This window comes from Sceloporus occidentalis, unplaced genomic scaffold (assembly GCF_023333645.1).
Source record: "Sceloporus occidentalis isolate IW3139 unplaced genomic scaffold, rSceOcc1.0.p SCAF_7, whole genome shotgun sequence".
In the NCBI taxonomy this organism is placed as follows: Eukaryota; Metazoa; Chordata; class Lepidosauria; order Squamata; family Phrynosomatidae; genus Sceloporus; species Sceloporus occidentalis.
Window position 1 is genome coordinate 79,538,495 of NW_028316987.1, and position 22,788 is coordinate 79,561,282.

A 22,788-nucleotide genomic window follows, 5' to 3' on the forward strand; every position below is an offset into this window, starting at 1 on the left:
GGAGGCACATGGTACCAGTTAACAAGAAGTCCTTCTAAGGAGATTATCGCACTGCGTTCTGAGACCGTTCTCATCACGTGATGAGAACGGAACGCATTTGAGTATACCGCACGTATGTGTTCCAATCGGGTTCTCAGAACGCTTAAATGTGTTCCAAATGTGTTCCAGGAGGGTACAGATATGAATGTGTTCCCAGAGAGCTGAAACGTGATGAGAACGTTCCAACAGAAGTGTGTGCGATATTCTTATGTGTTCTCAAATCCGTTCTCGCATTCCTCCGTCTCCTGATTGGCTGAAAGAATGACAGGCAGGGAGGGAGGCAGGCAGGCGAGCGACTGCAGTGAGGGAAGGTGTGTGTGTGTGAGGGGGGAAAGAAGGAGGGAGGGAAGGGAGGAAAGTTGGGACAAGTGAGAGAAGAGGAAAGAAGGGAAAGAGAGAGAAAGAGAGAGGGAAACAGGGGGGCCAGAGCAGAGAGCAAGAGGGAGAGGGTCTGGCTGCTTCTGCGGGGGCCTCTAGTGTCATGTCCAGCGGGGCTCCTGTGCTGGCAGCCTGCAGGAGGCAAGGATGGCAGGGATGCCCAGGACCTTCTCCTCCTTCCCTCCAGGAAGGAACCCACAAAAGCTCCTCTGTTTGGAGCAACACACAAAAGCAAGCAAACAACTCCCAGAATTCCATAGCAAAGAGCCAGACAAGAATTAAAGCGGGGAGGGAAGCTCACAGGCCCCACCTGGAATATTGTGTCCAGTTCTGGGCACCACAATTCAAAAAGGAGCGTGTCCAAAGGAGGGCGACTAAAATGGTGAAAGATGCCCTACAAGGAACGACTTAGGGAGCTGGGGATGTTTAGCTTGGAGAAGAGAAGATTAAGAGGTGATATGATAGCCCTGTTTAAATATTTGAAGGGATGTCACATTGATGAGGGAGCAAGCTTGGTTTCTGCTGCTCCAGAGACTAGGACCCGGAGCAATGGATGCAAGCTCCAGGAAAAGAGATCCCACTTCAATATTAGGAGGAACTTCCTGAGAGTAAGGGCTGTTCGACAGTGGAACACACTCTTTCCTCAGAGTGTAGTGGAGTCTCCTTCCTTGGAGGTCTTTAAGCAGAGGCTGGATGGCCATCTGTTGGGGATGCTTTGATTGTGATTTCCTGCATGGCAGAATGGGGTTGGACTGGATGGCCCTTGTGGTCTCTTCCAACTCTATGATTCTATGATTCTATGAAGGCACACATTACATGCGCACACACACAGGAGGCAAAAGGCTGACAAGCAGCCAAAATGGGGAATTGGGATGACAGCAGAGGACTCTTCTTTTCTAACCGGTTTAAAGAGCTGCTATGGCTGCCGGGGCTCTGCCCTTGGCCCAGTCCCCTCCCTGGCAACTTGCTTTTCTTCGGCTTGAAGAGACCTGCATGGAGCTCCTCCTTCTTCCCAGCCTTGCAAAGGAGGTTTGGGATGTAACTTGCAAGGCTCATCTCTCCTCATTTCTCTTTCTCCCTGCCTTCCTCCCGATCCCTCCTTCTTCCCTCCCTTCCCTCCCTCCTCCTTTCCCCCCTCTCTCTCTCACACACACCCCTTCCCTCACTGCAGTCGCTCGCCTGCCTGCTTCAATGCCTCCCTGCCTGTCATTCTTTCAGCCAATCAGGAGACGGAGGCGGCCTTGGTGGAATATGTTCTCGGAACGGTTTCAGGAATCGCTGTGCGGTAAAATGCAGTTCTGATCACGGTCTGATCACGTTCTAGTTTACTAATGCAGTAATATCTGTTCCAGGAACGTTCTCATCACGTGATGATAGGAACGTTCTCAGAACGCAGTGCGATAATCTCCTAAGTCTCATGTGTGGAAAAGGGCTTATTGTACCTAAATGTTCAAACAAACTTAGCACACACACTGATAAGATTTAGGGCACCTGCCAGGGAGATGGCAACACTGTGGGTGAGGGACTTTCTGGGGGTGGCTTCAGCAAGAATGGTTCCATCCTTGCTGTCCTTTCTATTCCACCTGGCCTTGGGGAACTGATAGCTTTATATAGGCTGCATCTGCACTGCAGAAATAATCCAGTTTGACACCACTTTAAATGCCATGGCTCAGTGCTATGGAATTCTGGCAAGTTTTTGTGAGAAATTTAGCCTTCTCTGTCAGAGTGCTCTGGTGCTACAACAAATTACAATTCCACAAAATCCACAGCATTGAGTCATAGCAATTAAAGTGGTGTCAAATTTGATTATTTCTGCAGTGCAGATGCAGCCATCATGGGTTTTCTATTATAGTACTATACGTTTTTTCATCTATGCGTTAGAATTAATGTTTTACATGGTTTTAATTTTATAAACAGTTTAATATTAATTTAATTACAACTTTTTGTACATTTTTAGTTATAAATGTTTTTATTTATATTTCTTTTATTCTGGAAACCACTTTGGATCTCATTATTTGGGGAAAAAATGTGACATAGAAATAAATGATTGACTGACTGATCAGTGAAATTCAACTGACAGTTGCTTATGCCACCATTGTTGTTGTTGGCTTTTTTGGGGTTATTGTGGAGTTTTTTTGGCAAGATTTGTTCAGAGAGGATTTGTCTTTGCCTTCCTCTGAGACTGAGTGTGTATGGCTTGCCCAAGGTCACCCAGTGGTTTTCCATGGCAGAGTAGAGATTCGAACCCGGGTCTACAGAATTGTAGTCCAATGGTCGAACCACTACACCATGCTGGCTCCCTCCCTTTAATCCCAGTCCTTTCTTGGTTATGGTCTTTAATGTGCAACCTTTTAAAAACAATTTATATTGAGTACCACAAACATAGATAGTGCAAGCAGATAAAACGATGATAGTATACAGGACTGGAAATGAATATTTTTTGCCTCTGGGCAAAAGATGGTGAAAGACAAAACAGTTTTTCCTGTTTTTGACATCAGCCTTCTTTTTTGGGCCCAGTGAGAACAAACTGGCTCTTCATATAAAAGAAGTATTGTCTCTTCATTTTCCACAGTGATTCTTGGCAGCTAGTAAATATATTTTTACAGCTAAGCTTTTACCATATATGCTGCAGAGAGAATGACATGGAAAGGTCTGTGTGTACAGGCCTGTCCAGCTTTTGCAACCTACCAGTAGTGTTGTCAGGTATCTCTTACTATAAAAGATTTCCCTGATTTGAGGACTGTAAAGCTTGTCCCTTACAGGGCTGGCAGGTGCCCCTTATTATGTCTCCGATTTGATGGTTGGAAAACTTTTCTTTTCATGTAGACTAAACATGATGCCAACCCCCTCCCCCCCCCCCCCAAAAAAAAAAAAAGAAACCCCTCATATTTTGCAGGTGTGCACTCTTCATAAACATGTAGATTTATGGATATAGATTTATGTAGACAATATGTTAATTTTTTACATACATCAGTATTTTCATTTGGAATGGAGATAGAACACAAATTAGTTAATATTGTAGATACTTCCCAATTGTCAATCCTGCATGAATTTTGACAGTCCCTAATTGCTACTTAGAAAATCTGGCAACTCTACTCACCAGCTATGTAAAGCTCCCTGAAAGGGACTCAAAAGGCCTATTTCCCTTTTCCTGTCAGGGACTGGGGAATTAGGGCAGAAGGACCATGAAGCACTTGATAGTCCACCATATAAGACTAAAGGATGGTGTTCAATTGGGCCACCAAGAAGTGCAAGTCTGGCATTCACTTTTTATTTAGAATCATTTCTAAAGTAGGGCATTTAGCTACTATGCAGTAAATCATCTAGCAAATGAATGGAAATGCATGGTTAACAGCTATGTGCAAGACAGACTGTGAAATGCATCTTCCTGTCTTCAATAATCAGACAAACATAACCAAGCCATGAATGCAAAAGACTAATTTCCAAAATGAAAATCTGTTGTGCACAATAAAACACAATCCACTGAGGCTTCTATGGCAAGGGAACAGTTGTCATTACCAGCCGTTTTAACACTCTCATGGTAGAACTGTCTGTTCTGCTGCCTGAGAAAATAAAAGATGAAGGGCTGGGGTTTAATTAACAGGAAGCTTTTTGTTTGTGAGCATGTCTTGTGGCTTGGAAGGCAGCAGAATCTGTCATTTGACCTCTTATATGTGGAAAAGTCAATATTTTCAGGGAATTGTGCCATTTCCTTAGATAGAAACAATGCTCTGTGTTCAGTTAACCATTATTGTATATTATTCTGATGTCTGTTGCTCATGCTTATAATCAATTATATTTTATTATCCTATCAAGATACCACTTTCCTCCCAAATTGGGACTCAAAGCAGCTTATAATTAAAAAAACAACCTCAAAACAATTAAAACATACAAAGGTGAGTACACAAATGTCACAATGGATGCCCTTTGTTCACTGAAGTGCCACTTTCACAATATCTCTTATATGCAGGGAGACAAGGAATTCAAAGGGAAACGTGGCTGAGAAAACTGGCTCTGGAGTAAAAACACGCTCAGGGTGAAAGATGGAAGCAATATCCACAACCAAGCACACACAATGAGGCAGAATTAAAAAAGTTATTTTTTAGATTGTAAATACCCAGATTCACCAGACAGCATGACCATTGGCTACTCTGGATGGGGATTCTGGGAGTGATAGTCCAAATCTTTCCAACCTCTCAGGCACAAGCAGTGTCATGCTGTAAGAAGTCACCCATTATTTGTGGAATAGCAACTCAGTGGGACCATTATGTTGTTGTTGGATTGCAGTTCCCAGTCTTTCTCACCATTGGTTAGGCTAGTTTGGCCTGATGGGAGCTGAAGTCCAGAAGCATTGGGAGGGTCACAGGATTCCCAGTAGTACATTACTACCTTCTCACAGCACTTTGTTGGTCACTGAAAAGCTGTCCTTTATAGGACCTTATGGGTGCCTTCGGTGAACTCACATAAAGCCAATCTGTACTTTTCTTCTTGTACTGCAACTTGCTGGATATATTTATCACTGTGCCTGAGTCTAGTTTTTCTTCCAGAAAGGGAGAACAAATCCTCACTCAGACCAGAATTGTTTCAAATCTTCACTTGGACCACTCCAAATGCTACCTTTGTCATTGTCTTATTTTTAAACAAGAAAATTATCTTTTAGTGAAGGTGAAAATGTATATGTACGGTATTAAATATGACAAGTTTTTTTTGTTTTGTTTTTGCTGTCAATGGGTTAATCCTCCTACGTATTTCATTTTCCTTCCTACAATGCACACACAAAATATCTGCATGTGAACCTTTCATGTATGACATGATTATGTCTATTTATGTTAAAAAATAAAAATAAAATCCAGTAGCATATGAAACAGTTACTGGTATGTGGCTTTGGTCAATTCATTTCTGATGATCCATAAGTCCCTTTTTGAAAAATGAAAATAATATAGTGGTCTATCTCATTGGGTTGTTGTGAAACACTAGAACACTCTCTGCACTACAACAGGACTGATAGATAACAACCAAAGGAAGACTTTTTTCCAGTGAAAGTGTTTTTACAATTGAAAATTTCATGGCATATGAAATACAGAAAGGGCTTTTGTCACTTGTCACTGGTATGCTCCTCAACCCTCTCACCTCCCCAAATTATAAGAGAAATGGGCTATCTTTTTGACAGGGAAAAGAGAACGCGTGTGTGGGCTGTGTCACATCTGGATTCATGGCACATTCTCCTACTCTTATGTTAATTTTTGTTTTTTGCATAAATCAGAAGCAACTAATTAAAAGAGAAATATTTAATTCTGACATGTTCTTTGAACTGGCATTCCATCTGGTTCTGTTTTTCGAATAGTAAAAATCTGCTATAGCTGTAAAAATTGGCAAGCAATACTCTGGTAAGGGAAGACAAAAGCGACTCAGTACAGCAGGTTCATACACTAGCATTCTGGCTTGAGACACTTCCAGAATTCAGCATACCAAACTGCTCCAGCATGAAAACTATAAAAATTAAATGTGAAAGAGAAAACAAATGCTATTTCTATCCTGGGAGAAGACAGTACTGCTGGTATACATTAGTTCTGTGTGGTATTTTTAGGGCTAGTCTTTGGGAAAAAAATTGGTTGAGAAACAACATAGAATACAATACATCCCACTGAAACCAGCTAAGTGTGCTTTATGGCTTTATTTCACTGGCCATGCAAGCAAAGCAGAAATATACTATTAAGCAGTAGTCCATCTGCACACAAACCTCTGGAGATATTATTTTCAAAGGAATCTGAAAACATATCCCTTTCCTAGTTTACCTCTTGCTTGGCAACATCTTAAAACCTGGACACGAAGGAATAATACATTCCTATGACAAAGACTGTGAACGCGGCAATCCAAAGCAATCACCTTCTTATGTAATTGGAAAGTTTTCTGCAGAAGGAGCAGAGGCTGATTAACTCCTGGCATCTAAGGGAAAGATTGCTTTCCGCCTACGAGGACCATGGCTTATTGTAAAATATTACTTCTCTGAAGCCAAAAGCTTTGCTTTGGCACTACATTAGCTTGCAAATGTACACCTAGGACATTTCACAATTGCTGGGTCAACAAAAGAAAGAAATGTGAATGGACTCCCCTCCCCTCTCTTGGGCTAAAGTTCTTAGAAACCCTTGTTAAGCTATAAATTATTCAGAAATGTAATACTTTTAATTAACATTTTTGAATACTTTTTTTGTGATTTAGATTTAATTTTAAACCATGGCTTAATCCGGCCATTTGGAACACAGACAAGTATTTTGCAGCCTGGATAAAACCTGTCTGGAATGGAGTTCAGAGACTATGGGACTGCAAAAGTCTCCTGCTGAACTGTATTCTTGGAAGACGAACTTTAAAAAGCTTCAGAAGCAGGAAACAAGTGTTCCCAGGTCTGTCTGTTGATTCTCCCCATTGGATGTATTGCTCTTTCCATTATTCCTGCCAGTCACTCTCATAACAGACAAACATAGCTTGTGCCTACAAAAAAGGCACTGAAGGATGGCAGGTATTACTGCTTTCTCAATTGTTGTTGTATTAATTTCAGGTTTGTTTTTTTTACACACATTAAACACGCACAAGAAATATTTGCCCTAAATAGCTATACACAGACCACGCCTGGTCTGGCATCCTGTTGGTTAGTCCCAACTGCAATAGACCCATTAAAGCAATATCTGAATAGTGAGTCAACACACAGGTAAATCCCACTGATTCAATGGGTCTACACTAGTCAAGACAGACAACAGGATATAGACACTGGTTTGTTCAGTTTGGCACAGAAGAACAGTTTCATATCTGAACACATTATAAGACAACTTTATATTGAATCAGACCATTGGCCCAGTTTTTATCTGTTCTGCTTAGCAGTCGGTCTACATGATCTCAGGCAGAGATTTTTCTCCAGCTCTGCTACTTGAGATCATTTTAGCAGGAAATGTCAAGGAGGGCCAGCATGTTGTAATGGCTTGAGCACTGGATTAGGACACTGGGAGACCAGGATTCAAATCCCATCTCAGCCATGGAAACCCTGAATGCTGCTTATGACAGCTGGAAGTAGCATCTTGAGGGAAGCATTTTGTCTATTCCTAGAGTAATTGTATCATTATAATATTCGTTATTACTGTGGAGCTGACAGCTAATTTTCTCCTGGACAAGAACCCATATGCTTCAGACTATCAAGAAATATGACAACTTTCCCAAAGTTAAAATGTCTGCCAATTATAGCAAGTAGGTTGAAGGATGCATTGCAGCAGGCAGGGGGGGGGAATAACTCTTCTCCTCAACAATCACCATTTTTCTCACTTAATTCCTCTCTGCTCTACTCCTCAACTCAGTTTGGCAGGGACAGTTCTGATTAATCCTTTGCCATCCCACTTTTTAAAAAACCTGATTTTAAAGTGTCCTAATTTCTCTCTCCTGTAACTACTTTTTCCCATCGTTGCAAAAAGAATTCAAAGTGCAAACATAGTTTGTAATCAATTAACACAACAGAGGGGGAATGAAGAGGGAAGAATTTTTCCTTTTGCTGTAGACCAAGGCAAAAAGAAACTGTGCAAATTCACCCCCCCCCCCCATCTTTTACAGAAATCCTGACTAGAGGCTGTGGAAAGATGTTTCAGTTTCTTCTCCCCCACTCCTCTGCTGGTTACAGCTGGAAGGTTTTTTCAAAGCCTCTAGTCAGGATTTCTGTGGAAAATGGAGGGAGGGAGTTGCAGATGTTTGGTTTCTTTTCCTTCTCACATCAATTTCTGAAGGGATCAGGAAGTCCAATTTCAACCCCATTCAGGAATGTAGCAAATCCCCATACCATCCCTAGGCCACATGTGCCCCATTTTCATCTGTGAAATGTTGGAGGATATGTTCTCCCATCTCTTCTCATGTAAATGTATTGCTTTGGATGGAATGCAGAGATCAGAGGAAGTATGCTTCCAACCAGTCCATCTCCACTTCAGCCACTGCACACATGGCCAGTGTAACACAGAAGGTACCAGGTATGTAATTCATGGCACTTCTAGCTAGAAGAAGGAAAGATCCTTGATTGACCTCTGGAGAGGTGTAACAGTCAAATGGGCAGCTAGGAATGGGTAGCCACAGTGGGGCCAAGGAGCCTATTCAAGAACCTTGCACTACATTTGAGCCATACATGTTCAAGATTTTTAATTTTAAAAATGATTAATACATCCAGCCATTTGTAGAGTAATTCATTTTAAGCTAACATGGGAGTGAGGGGGGATGGAAGAAGGATGTGAGAGTGTTTGCAAATGTGGGATAAGATTTTAAGATGGCACTGCAGTGATTGAGGGGGAAAGGAAGGGGCAGAAGCATTTACAAATGACAAGATTTTAAGCCAGGTTTGAAGTGAGTGAAAGGATGGAAGGAGGGGGAAGGAGCAATTGTAAGCAAGGAATTAAAATTGAATCTGGGAGAAAAGTGAATGGGTGGAAGGAGGGGCTGAGAGATTTTAAGCCAGGACTGCGGTGAGGTGAAGGAAAGCACACAGTGGGAGCATTTGGGAGGGATGAGATTTGAAGTGGGGCCTGGAGTGAGTGGAATGGAAGGGGGGGGGGGTAGGAGCATTTGGAAGCATAAAGTGGGACTGGAATTAGAGAATGAAAGGAGGAGGTGGGAATGTTTGTAACTGGAGGGACAAAATTATAAGCAGGGACTCCAGTATATGAAATGGATGAAGGAGGGGATGAGAATGTTTGTGAGAATTAAGGTTTTAAGATGGAACTGGAGCGAGTGAGGGAGATGAAAGAAGGGGGGACACTTACATGACATTTGATTGCCATGGTAATCCAAAGCTTGTCCATGCCAAGGTAAAGCAAGCATTATTAGCTGTTTAAAGTATTGGAGTCTCTTCACTTTGTAGGGACTCCATAGGTCTGAGGGCACATTTTTGGCCTCATGTAGCCTGTGGTGTACACTCTGACCACCCAATGGTGAGATAGATGGAACAATGTATATACCACAGCTGAGATGAAAAGAGGTGGGAGACTGTTTCCCACTGCAGGACACAGCATCTCTACATACATGACTGTGAGCTGCTTGGAGCGTCATTCAGATCCCAGAGTAAGCAGGAAGTGTCTCCATCCATGGAAAAGCCTTCCTTCCTATGTTTTTTCCACTTTGCATGTTCTAAAAATAGACTATGCTCTAAAAACAAAAGATGCAGTTCTACTGATGAAGCTAAGTGGTGTTGCTTTGTAAGCTATCTGAATAGGAGACTGCCTAGAAACCATATGTGAACTACTTTGAAGGAAGAGCTGCACAGCAATGTGATAAATAAATGAATAAACTTGCTATTCACACTGAGTTGCTACTAAGAATAGTTTCAGTATGCTCAGAAAAGCTAGACAGTGAAATCTGGAGACATTTCCCATATTTCTGCACCAACAGAACAAGGCAGGACATCTTTAATTGGCCAACAATTCAGTTTCTCAACCTTTTCTTTCAGTGCCTGTTGTTTCTGGCAGAACTGATACGGATCTCAGTGCAAATGTAATATGGTTCTGAAAATTTCATATGGACCTGAACTGCAGCTTGTGCATTAATCACTCAATGGGTGGGTGTGCATCATGTGGGAGCAGCACTGGCTGTACTACAAAAAGAATAAACTTGATCTGGTGAATTCAGCACAGGAGGCCACACAGAAGGAAAACAACAGACTACATAGGTACCAGCTGCTTGTCAGATGTTAACTTTAAACATTGAGTCTGAATTGAAGCCTGGGCTTCCCCTTAATGGACACAAGAGATGGACTTCAGTTTGTTTAATTGAAGAAGTCTTTTTTTTTAAGTTGCTGGAAACTGTTGTTTGTCAGACAGATGTACAGATTCAAATGAGGCCTTTAGAGAGTATATTTTAAAGTAAAGGAAAACAAAATCACTTCAGGTTTTATAAAATGGAATTGTCTTTCAGTCCTGTCTCCACTGATGGCAGGAAATGACAGTAACAACCCCCTCCCCAAAGGAGTTTGCACCGGCAGGGAAATGGTATTCAATGGATTTTGAAAGAATGGATCATTGACTCAATGAAGCATAGATCATTTGACCTCCTCTCCCCCACCAGTATGACAGTGCAGTAAAGAGGGCAAAGTTCAAGGAGGGAAGACAGGAAGGCTAGAAAACACATGGATATGGACAGTGTATGACCAGAGAGCAATAGACTTAATGGGACATACTGCAGCCTGAATAAGACCCAGATGGCCTCCAAATTCTTCTCTCTTCTATCATAGTACAGATGTGAAAACAAGTTTGGGGAGAAATACAAAAACAGAGCCTAAATGTGATGGCAAGCTGCTCTGTAATTAAATCTGCACAGTAGCAGATGCTGTGCTATCAGTGTTTACTTGTTTCCCAACAGCATCCTTGCACCCTCTTCTGTTCCTACATATGGGCTGATATCACTTTTCCAGGGCTTCTGTCTTTGGGACTGAACAATATGGGTTTCAGGCTGTGAACCTGTCTGTCTCCTTTTATAGCTTGGGTCCTAATGGTGGAAACACTCATTACCACCCAGCTGATTTTGCCAAGGCTGCCAATACCCTGATGTTCGGAATGTATAAATGAAGGCAGCAAGTGTTTTATCTCTACTAGGGCTTCTGTTGCTTTAACTACTACCACAGCAGATTTCCCTGTCACTCTAACTCCAAGTTGGGAAAAGCTGTGCTTTTTGAATTTCTTCAGTTAATGTGAAAGATAGCTGCTGGACAGCCCAATATGAAAAAGGAGCCTAATGACAACCATGTTTATAGCAACTATATCGTGATCTGTTTCCTGTGATTGGCTTTTTTTATTACTGAGGTATATTTCTTGTGGCCATAGATATCATCAAAGGCAGGTATGTGAATTTATTTTGCATGAGGAGATGAACTGTATTGTACCTTGCATCAAGAGCCTATATATCTTCCAGAAGAAAAATTATATAAGATCCCACTTTAGATATCAGTTATATGTGAAATATATAACATTGTGCTAAACAGTGTAATTATAGATATATACCCTGAATAGTGTCAGGCAGAATAGATCCACTGAACCATTTACTGAATGGTGAGTCTTGATTCAATGGACCTACCCAAATTCATACTAAGAAGAGGACTAGTCCACAATATCTCTTTTGTGATACTGAGAAATATCAGTATTGCGATAAAATATTTTGATAATAAAATATCAACCAAAGATAGATGATTGGCTACAATGACATGTGTCTTTACAGAGAAGTAAGTTTCACCTAAGATAATGAGGGTTCTAAGCAAACATGCACAGGGTTGCACAGACATGGTGTCTAGACCTTTGGGGTAACCTAGAGTACTGGATGGATATTCCAGAGGGGTCTTGAGGGTCTCCAACATTAATGCGTAACATTCCTAGCATTGCCATTTTAAAAAAGATGAATATCAGGCTAGATAGACAAACAGTTTGAGTTGAAACAAATCAGCTTCCTATCTCCCTTCTGAACAATGACTAGAAAATAAACCTCTTAATCTGTAGTTGTCTTTCCTTCCTTCCTTCTTTATTTTTCCCTCCTGCACAAAATAAAGATAGAAAACCAGCTTTGTGCTGATTCCTTCTCAACTGAACAGTCTGAGCTGCTTGTTTTTTTCTGGAGTGGCATTATGAAATGTGAAATGACACAAACTGAATAGATAACTTGTGTTCATGAAAGTGCGGTTGTGGGGAGGGGGGAGGTGCAGAGAGGAAATGAATTGACAGTAACCTGGCTTTCATGTTAGTGCACTCCTTAAAGATGAGGAAGCCTGACAATGAGGACTGTGAACTTCTGCTTTCAGGCAACCTTTCAAAGCCAGAGAAGACTTGAAAGCCAAGTGATTTCTAGGTTTCATCTTATTTCAAGGAGTTGTTATACAATTCAGTCATATACGGAGTAATCTTCCCCTTCAAAGTGGGAGCAGAGGGAAGGATGCAAACCAAAACAGTCATAGCACACTTTGCAGTGTATATCCCTTTAGGCTCTCATGTGAAGCATTTTGATAAGGCCCTCAGTGAACCCAAGCTAAACAATTAAATAAATGTAAACTTACTGGGAAAAAGTATGCACTGTGTGCCAGCCTATATACATATAAGAAAATGTATGTATGTGCCTGCTATAGAAACAGACAGCTGTACAGATGCTAATGCAAGACACCATATGATAAAACTGCAATCATTTTCAGACCTGCTGCTAGAATACATCCCCTTTGCACCAATGTTTATCAGTCTCCCTTCTCTCTCCTGCAGTTACCAAGTTATAAATATTAAAGGAATATGGATTGCTCGATAATTTGAATGAAAAAGGACGGAAGCTCCATTTGGGGCACCTTTTGTTTTGAGGAAGTATATACCAATAAATGCTTTAAATACAATCAATAATTTTCTTGTGAGAGACAGAAATGTAAGCATTGTTGATGCTTTAATCAATGGAAGGTGTTGGATGAATTAATATCACAAAAGCTGTTATCTGCAGTACATCTTCCAAGGTTTAAAAAAAAATAAGAAAAAAATTAGGTTCTTCCTCATCCTGATTCCATCCAAGTATCAAATATTTGACCTATGAGTAAAGAAAAGTTCAGAAGATATTTTAATATTAAAAGGTAGTTCATAAAGCTGCCAAACAGCCTTCTGAAAGGTCATGGGTCACCAGAGTTCAATGCAACAGAGCAGATACACCCTCTAGTCTTAAAGAGCAAGAGAGGACTAAGCAAGCATGGTGCATGAGAGCTGTGCTCAGAGTCTCTTTTGGCTTTCATTTCTCATTTTCACAGGACATCTATACGGCTGCTAAAGTGATCACAGAAATGGCACCAGGGCAGAGATGTTTCATATGTTTCTATCATAGTGCTTCTATAGTTCACCTTCTAAGCTGTTATTTGCTCTCAAGTCCTTATTTGTCCTCTGTTACTCCAAGTGGCTATTTACTTTAACAAAAATGGTTTAAAGCTAAAGAAACCCCCACCCACAATGCTAACTCCCTACATGTTGATTCAAGTCTATTATTTCCCCATTTATGGAGGATAGAAAAGCAATTTTTGGTTCAGCATTTGTGTGATTTAGTTTATAGAGGATGGGTGAATGGAAGAAAGGATTAATGGCCATCTCTACATGACTTAAAATAAGGAAGAAGCCCCAATGGTTGCTTGAAAGTAAAAAATGCTCCTGATCATCAGGAGATCTTGATCATGGAACTCCTAAGTCATCTCTAATTTCATCCAGAGCATTAAGCCAGGCTGTCCTGAGCTCAGTGCAGATAGAAAAGAGATGCAAAAAGGTGTTTTTGAGTTTCCCACAGGAACAGAGGGTAGACAGAGGCTTATTAAAGTAAATGCATTGTGTGAAACTTCAGATTTGCAGGAAAGGCACCCAAAGGATTATAAAGAAAAGATAACATTTTAATGGACTAATTCCAAATTTATTTGTCTTGGGAGTATGGTATGGGGATTTAAACTGTTTACTCACACATATTCCCTGCTGGGTTAAATGTACATAAGAGAAGAATGCCATTAAACTCCATAGTATAGAGTGGATTTATGTTGAGAAGTACAAGGATGGTGTTAAGGGGTGAAGGTGGTGGGAAACCTAGGGCCTGAACAGACAGGCCAAAATAAAGCTGCTTCGGGTCACTTTGGAGGTATGCTGTTTAAATGCTGCATGTGTCCTAAAAGACCAGAAGCCATGCCAAAGCCACGTTCCAGTCCTAAGGACTGGACCACAGCTTTGGTGCAGCTTCTGGCCTCTTAAGATGTGTGTGTCATTTAAACAGCATACCTCCAAAGTGACCTGAAGCAGCTTTATTTTGGCCTGTCTGTCCAAGCCCATAGTTACTTATCCCATGTTGCTCATCTCTGGTTTACGTCCAATATGTTTTTTCTGTGTACTGAATTCAAGCGTTGCTGCTCACTTTAACAGTGAAAAAGATCTGTTTTGTTTCTGACTAAGTAAACAGTTATTTTATTGTATTTTAACATGTTGATTGTTTTAGTTGAACCTTACGTAAGCAGCCCTGGAAACATTTTATTTGAAGGACAGGTTATAAACAGACAAACAAGCTGCCTAGCTAGTAATTATACTGGAAATTCATGGGACATGTATTCATAAGATGTGATGATTTGTATATACCACAAACAACGGAGAAAGAAACTGTAATAGACATTTTGATTTACAACAACATAAAACAAAAATGTTCACTTCATGCATCTCTAACATTCTGGCAACAGACCTGGATTTCCTACACTCCTGTATGGAGTCTGTTCATCACTTATCAGTTCTGTAACTGCATGCAAACTCCTTGCATCTATATCATTATAAATTTAACATACTAAGTTCTCTCTTTCCACAACTCCATCCCTTCTTCTGCACAATAGCAATTGTGGTATAGGGAAAGCCTCTGGCTAGAATTAACTAAAGTCAGTAATACAACAGTCCAAAAAGAAGAAATGGAAGGTGCTAACTGTGTTTACAAACGCATAGGTTTTGCTCAAGGGTTTCTAAACCATGATATAAAAGTTATATAAATTTAGTGGCTTTATATGTACTGCTTAAATGTAACTGTTGGTTCTAAATATGCACATTAAATGTACTCTGTAAAAATACAGTCCCTGCTGCCAGGGAAAAAATCTGCCATCCGTTTAAAAGGAATGTAGTACTGCAAGCCCAATCATAAAATCCTTACATGTTATGGATTTGATTAGCATTTTACTCCCTTAGGATTCCCAATTGTACAATAACAGGAGTTCCTTAGTTTTTAAATACCACAGACAGGAACAGATTTCACTAAAACCAGATGTGGAACCCTTGTGTTGGCTTTCTTACTGGTTTTGAGAGCTAGAACTGTTGGTAATTGATACCTATTAACATGTTTGTTGTTTACATTGCAGAAATAGAAACATGATACTGTTTTTCCCATGAAAGAGTATGATAATGAGGGGCAGTTAGTGTTGCACTTCAACTGCAGTTCCTTACTCCTGATTAAATTAAAGGGCTGTTTGGAAAAAATCCTGATAATAATACTACTTTGTTTTGAAAAGGAGTTGAATGCACACAAAATATAAAATCTATCAAGTCTTGGTGAAGATAAAGGAGCAATTAAATCCACTTCTGGATTTTGTTCCAAACAGAAATGGATATTTTCCAGTGAACCAACATGGCTACCATGACTAAAATGACCACAGTGTTGGGAAGGGAGTTGCAGACCAAAAGAGTAACATTTCCAAGCTTGGGTCACACACAGCCACCTCAGCTGCCTTGGCAGTATATCCCTTAAATTCTCTTAAAAATAGAGACATTTATGGAACAATTTTGCTCAGATGTCCATGGACATAGATTTGGACATTTATATTGCTTACACATTACTGACAGCCAGAGATTGGTATCAATCCTTTTGCATCTTCTGTGCAAGTTGAACATATACATTTCTCTGTTGATGTGCCTTTTTGAAAGCCACTGATATATTTATATTGTTATCCTACCCTGATTTTTTTAAAATTCAAAATTGATGAAAATTTTCTTGTTCTCTGGATGTAAATTAACTTCAGTTACCTAAATGCTGCTGTGCTAGAGATCTAGTCACTGGGGAAAACACACTGCCTCTCCCCTTAATTAGAAAAGCTCTTTCAGTTGTATTCACAGAAATCTAATGACATATACAAGTAACTTGAATAGAGTTCCCTATTTGTATCCACTCTTGTGTTGCTGAGATGTGGGGTCCAAAATTTCAGATCTCTGTATCTTGATAAAATGTAAAGCATTAAACCTGTTAACATTCCAATCTCATGCCTACTATGGGTTTTGCTCTTCTTTTTATCCATATTTTTCATTAAGAATAATATCAAGGTATAGAAGGATAGGTAAACATACTTGAAGCCTGTATACACATTAAAGTACTTAATAATTCAAGATGTCAGGTATTTTTGTGTATATTTGTGAACTCCCACCTTGGGTATAGATCACATGCTAACCTGAGAAGTAGACTGAAGTATACAAAAGCTCATGCTGCCAAGTTCTTTAAGTTAGTTTCAAAGGTGCTACAAGATCTCTCTACATACTGATTCTACAGACTAACATGGCTGTATCTTTGAATTCTGAGCACTATAGTTCATATTATAGGATTGACTCTAGAAGTATAAAGGGGATATGGCAAAATCTAGATTCTGGAATGTCTTCCTTTATATTATACATTAATCAGTGGCATAAGATACTGAGTTTGTACTGTGCCATAATGAAATTATCATTTAAATGCATTTTAGCTCATGTTTTTAGCACCCTTTGGCATATTTACCCATATTGTTACCTCCTGTGGATTCTTCTGGAAATTAATATACCTTAAAAAAGTTTTCATTTGAACCTGTCCACATTTAAATATCTGCTGAAGTGTGAAGAACTGAAAATTACAATCTTAATGTTAGACCCCCCCCCCTTTTTTTTTTTTTACTAGAATATGCAGTGGTCAATATGAACAGAACATAAATTTTCTTTTTAAAAGGACGGCGCTATAAAAAATATGGAATATTTTTTTTTATATTTCCTAGCCCTCTGTGGTTATAAATGGCATGGATTAAAGCCAACATTTATAGTTAAGGTTTCCAGATTTCACCACTCTTTCTCCTTGGAGGGTTAGAATAAACTGATTTCTGTTTGTCATAGTGAAGTGTGATTAAAATTATCATTTACAATTAACTGGTTTTCAGAAGCTCAGGATGTGCTGAGGCCTCACAAGCAAGACACCTGAGAGTTCCAATGTTTACCAAAGGATCAAGAATGAAAGATTTCCCCTGACTTTCTTCCTCTTGCTGATTACCACTCAACATGTTTTTTAGCTTTCTTGCAGACAGCAATTCTCAAAGGAAATGCTGATGTAAACGCTCTTATTGATAGCTAATGATGCATTATTCTTATATGTCAGTTGGATATTTCCTATGGAAAACAATAAAAGTGCAAAGAATGCCCCAGTTACTTAAAACCACTGGAAGCTTTCAATATTGCATTATTAATCTAACAAACGTGAACATTTCTCTCCTGACTCCTGCTGTCACCAGCTGCATTTAGATCACAATTAAAGAGAAAAGTGAAGATTCTAATTAAACAGAGTAGGGAAAATGTTCTATATTTATAATAAGAAACTCTTTGAATTCTTATCAAACTCTGTTAAAAAGAGCAACCTAACCATCTAGCAGTATTCGTTTAGCTCAGTTCTATAACAATTCACATGGATAATTTTAATGTAGCCACAGATGATAGGAAAAAAATGTGGGTTTGGTTTTACTTTTGTACATATCAGTACTGTAAAAACAGAAAATTGCTAAGGAAGAAAAGTGTTCCCTGTCCACCTGAACTTTCTCAATCATGAAAGGAGGCACAGTTTTGAAGGTCTATACTGGAGTGAGGGGGCATCATGTAGGCACAGGCCAGAATCCAAAAGTGTCATTGCCATAGCACAAGGTCCATTGCACAGATGAAAAAGAACTATTAGATCAGAGGGGAAGGATTCAGTGCAGCCTTCATTTGTACTACTGGGTTATTATACTGCAAGTTAAATATTTTAAAGAGTTGCTTAAAATTTACTACTGTGGCCTTGGGCTTGCTTTTTCTTGCTTTCTCTGGTAGGTAGGACCATGAAGATTGTGTAAATAGCACATGCATGATGCTCAGTTCTATTGGGCAAATCTGACTGCAAGATTCCATTACTGCTTACACAATAGCTTAAATATGCTAGCAACATCTTCTGTTTCACCAGATCAATCTTGTCTTTTAAGAATCTATAGCTGCCCCACACTACAGCAAAAAACAGGTAATGTAGTAAGTGCACAGAGAAAAGTTTCTGACATAGTACAAAAGAACTGTTCTTTGAAGAACACAATTCAGAAAATCCACACATTAATCCATACAGACATGCAATGAGCTTGGTCTAGTGTTTGCACATGTGTGTGTGATAGTGCATGTTTTAATTGCAATATATCAGTGTGAATTTTCTGCATATGAGCAGAAACATATTTTAATAAGCACTTACTGTAGTATGCATGTAACAATTTTATAAAACAGCTTTCTGTATCTTCCTGAGAAGTGGTATGGAAATTTTATTGAACAAAAGGGACACACATGCAACCTAAATGTTACTTATAGTCCCTTGGGTCTCATGTTCTCCTGCTTGTTTACTGGGTTCCATGCTCCTCCATTTTACATTTTATTTTAAAATTTAAACTTGACTTACAAAGCCAAGTGCAATTTCCTCTTTCTTATGCTCTCTTGTTCCACACTATGTCAGTATGTGATTTACACTTGGAAGTTATGAACAAAAAACAATGGCCAGTATCTCATGGCGTCACCATGGGATCTAGTTCCAGACTATATACATATTACAACATTTGTGTATAGCAAGCAGTTGCTGAATTGACTGCACAATTTGCTACATGTCTAGGGTCTGCAAGGACATGTTTGCTATCACTTGCACAAATGTGAAAAAACAACAACAACAGAACTGCACTAGCATGCTATTTTCCTTCTCTGATGCTATGTTGGACTAATACCAATATCGTTTTCTTTGGTTAAAACTTGCGTAAAACCTAGGACTTTAAAAATGAAATTTTCACTAGCTACCCAAGTATCATTCAACAAAAAGCTAGCACAGGCTATTCAGCAGCCTGAACAGAGTTTCACCTTAAGTACCTATTAAACTAATGTTGACTTTTCCCACTAAAGCAAAATATGTTATTTGTACCCAGAAGACTTGGCAGGAAGCAAAAGCATGAACTTTGGCGCGCGCGCGCGCACACACACACACCTGGAAACATACACAAAACCATTATGCACCTAACAAAGGCTGTTTGGGTGCAGTGTATTCTCTATTATGCAGACATATATAATGGCATACTATAATATGCAGTTGGCCCTTTGTATCCACAGAGTTTGTATTCATGGATTCCACTATCTATGGCTTGAACATGTTTTGAAATAAATTCCAAAAAGGAAACCTTGATTTTGTCATTTTATATAAGAGACAATATTTTACTACACCATTCTATATAATGGGACTTTAGCATCCGCAAATTTTAGTATCTATGGGGGTATGTATTCTGGAACCAAAACCCAGCTGATTCGAAGGGCCAACTGTATTTCTTTCAGAAACCACTATCTCTGTTTTTGTTGTTGTTGTTTCTTTGTAGCCCTATAACAGAGTGACAGTTTTTATTAGTATGGTTTGATAATCTTTTTGTACCTGTATCCATTCTCTGCTGGTGTCTTCTCCAGGTGTCCATCCATTTTCAGGGTAATTTAATCGGGACCTTTCAGAAGACCAGTTGGTGCTATACTGGGAAGAGGCACTGATTTGGTCAGAATGAATTTCACCAGACTCCATGCCGAGTGGTTCAGCACACTGGAAATCTGAAAGTAACAATTCATTCAATAACATGAACTTGCCGATCTGCAGGACTACTCTGACAAAAACCAATGATTGCAGCTTATTTCCAACTGAAGACAATGGCAAACGATGGCACTAAAGTTATTTCCTCATCACTGCACCAGTTTCTTTTTTTGGTAAAATGCTTGAATATATAGTAGCATAGGCTTATCCAGTGGGGTGAAATTATCTATTTCTGGCACATTTGTGCTAATCATGATACTATGTCAGTGGAACAGTGAATCTGTTCTGGGTTTTAGCCTTAACTAGAACAGGGTCCAGCTTTTTTAAATTTCATACTGAAACCCAGAGCAGATTCACCAATGAATTGGCATGGAAACCAAAGTTTCTACTGCTAGAAAGGTAAGTAAAGTAACAAAAATGGCTTTGGAGTTTAAGTGTAACCAATGAGATTTTAGAAGCATTTCTCCAAGCTCTGGAGTGATCCTTCCTGAACAAGAAATTCTTAACAGGAAGGTCATTTCAAGGCTTTGGCTGGTCAATCATCTGTTTTCTTTGTTCTGACCATTTGTTTTTTTCTGACTCTTGGCTTTTATTTCCCAGTTCCTGGGCTCTCACTTGATAAACACTTTCAGTTCAGCTTTCACCTATGCAATTTCAAATTATTATTATTAACCTTTATATAAATAAAGATTAATAATAATAATTTGAAATCATCCATAAATTTTGAAGGCCTAAGAATATGAGCTTTTGTTGTTGTTTCAATAATAAACAAATTTTTCATCCAGGTAATTTTTAGCTGGGCTGTTTTAGAAGCTAGCAGGTAATAATTTTAATAGTTTTTACATTTTGCATACTTCAAACTCTCAAAGGTGTTACTGAGTTCCTTTCTGTCTGAAACAGGCTAACATGTCAAGGAATACTACTACAACTAGGATATGTTTATCTTAATTCATATGCACAGACAACTGCATACATATCCGCCATATCTATTCGGTATAACTTGAGAGAAGGGAGGAGTGTAGCATATGTAATACTAATTAATTTTATTTATTAATTGTATTTATTTATTTAAACATATGCTTTGGTAGATTACAACTAAGATTTAATTGGGTTTATGAAGCAATAAATTGGTTGGACTGGTACAGCTATGACTTTGAAAATGGCTGTATCTGTTTAATGCACTGGTCTAACATAAATGTAGTGAGGTTTACATATCTCACTGTTCATATTTGCTCTAACAAATCTGATTAATTGTTCTGGATCCAAATGCATGTATACTCTAATCTAGCCACCATATTTACTTACTTTTGGACAGAGAAGCTAGATAAAAATGTACAAGCAATTTCATGAACAGATTAGAATTAGTTTGGATCTGAAGCTGCTGGAGACTTCCACTGAGGGCCATGCTATGTCTTTGCATAGCAAATTGTACCTGTCTATAAATCCTGAAAGAATGATGGGTATCTTGAATTTTTGGTCCAGTATAATTTCCCTCTCAGTTCTCAACTTTTTCTTCTGCCTTTGCAACAATAGAATCAGAAAAACAAGCTACAATGGATACCGTTTTAACATCAGTCCTCTCTAGAATAACCTGCTAAAATTAATAGAATGCTAGTCACAACTCATTGCCTAACAAGTCCTGTTCATTGCAGTTTAGTCCAATGTGCTTAGAGAAGAGGTTGTGCACAGTAAATTGGCATCATAAATCCAACCTTTGCACAACTTAGGTCTTGGTTTTGACTTTATTGTTCAGATTTCTTGTTCTCAATTTCCACTGGGGGAAGTTTTTCATAACCTCATGACTTTTTAGAGAATAAATCTGAAAGAAAATGCCTTGTAGCATTAATAGTCAAAGGGTAGCCACTTTAAACACACACACACACACACAGAGAGAGAGAGAGAGAGAGAGAGAGAGAGACAGACAGACAGACAGACAGACAGTAAGTAGTCAGAGTACACTTATTTAGCTTAGTTTAATATTTCATACAGCACCCAGCAGGAGGCGAGACTTTATGGAGAATACTTGATGCATTGCTCTGCAGGATGGATAAACACTGACCTTCTGATACACTGTTCTGCAAGACAGTGTAGTTTGCAGAGAATCCTTCCTTTGCTATTGCACTGTCAGTGTAGAAAACCATAGAAAGAATGCCAGTCGAAGAGCGGACACGGCCTGGTGTGTTTTGCCCACAGTATCGGCCTATGTGAGGGCCAACTGAAAGGAAACAAGAAGGTAATGGTTAAGTCTCTATAACAAAAGAAAACTGCCTACTATAGACCCCTGAAGAGAGGCCTTTAGAGGAAATAGGAAGTATCCTACAATGGTCCAATCTTATTAACCAAAAACAATTTATTGTTCCACCCCACGATAAAATCATTGTCCTTTAAACAGAATTACTAGAGATGTTAAAAGATTTTGTTTAGTCTGTATTTTGAAGAAGAAATGGCCTGAAGCTCACTATTTCAGACTAATAAACACATTGGAATGCAGTTATCGTTCAGATTATGTACAGCTTGCCAAGAATTAAATGCAACATTTTGTACCCTTTTTAGCATTCAAAATCTTAAGAGTGATGCTGAAATGGGACAGAACAGATTCACAAATGATCACACTTGAAATAGACGTAGCCTGGATTAAAAGTAATTAATCCCTACCTATTTCCAAATACCAATGTAAAATGGGGAAAAACAGAATTTATTTCCAAGGGATACATTTTTATGATCATGACTGTAAGTAATTAAACACACAGTTACAAACAAATTGAAATATCATCTAATAGGAACAAGAGATGCTATTGATAACAAATGGGCAATGGGTGCTTTCTCTCAGTTAGTCTCAAAGGGGCTACAAGATCCCTTTGCAGATGGATCAAGTACACTCACCATTCAGAAATCAATACCAGCACTCATCAAATAAGCTAAAGACAAGAACAAGTGAATTGCATTGAAACAAATAATATTTAAAAGTGAAACACCATACTCCCCAACATTTCATAGATGAAAACTGGG

The 22,788-nt window shown here is 39.1% G+C and overlaps 1 protein-coding gene across 3 annotated transcripts in view; it reads right to left on the minus strand.

The window, feature by feature from the left end:
- The window catches only part of LOC149310013 (neuropilin-1-like), a 161,443-nt gene that overhangs the window by 54,238 nt on the left and 84,417 nt on the right, over window positions 1-22,788 (minus strand). For all 3 annotated transcript variants that reach the window (XM_089533490.1, XM_089533489.1, XM_089533488.1), the window contains exons 5-6: window positions 21,839-21,994; window positions 19,633-19,799 (exon numbers count right to left, since the gene is read on the minus strand). In XM_089533490.1, the coding sequence (XP_089389616.1) occupies window positions 19,633-19,799; window positions 21,839-21,994 (323 nt within the window). The remainder of the gene's footprint in view (window positions 1-19,632; window positions 19,800-21,838; window positions 21,995-22,788) is intronic.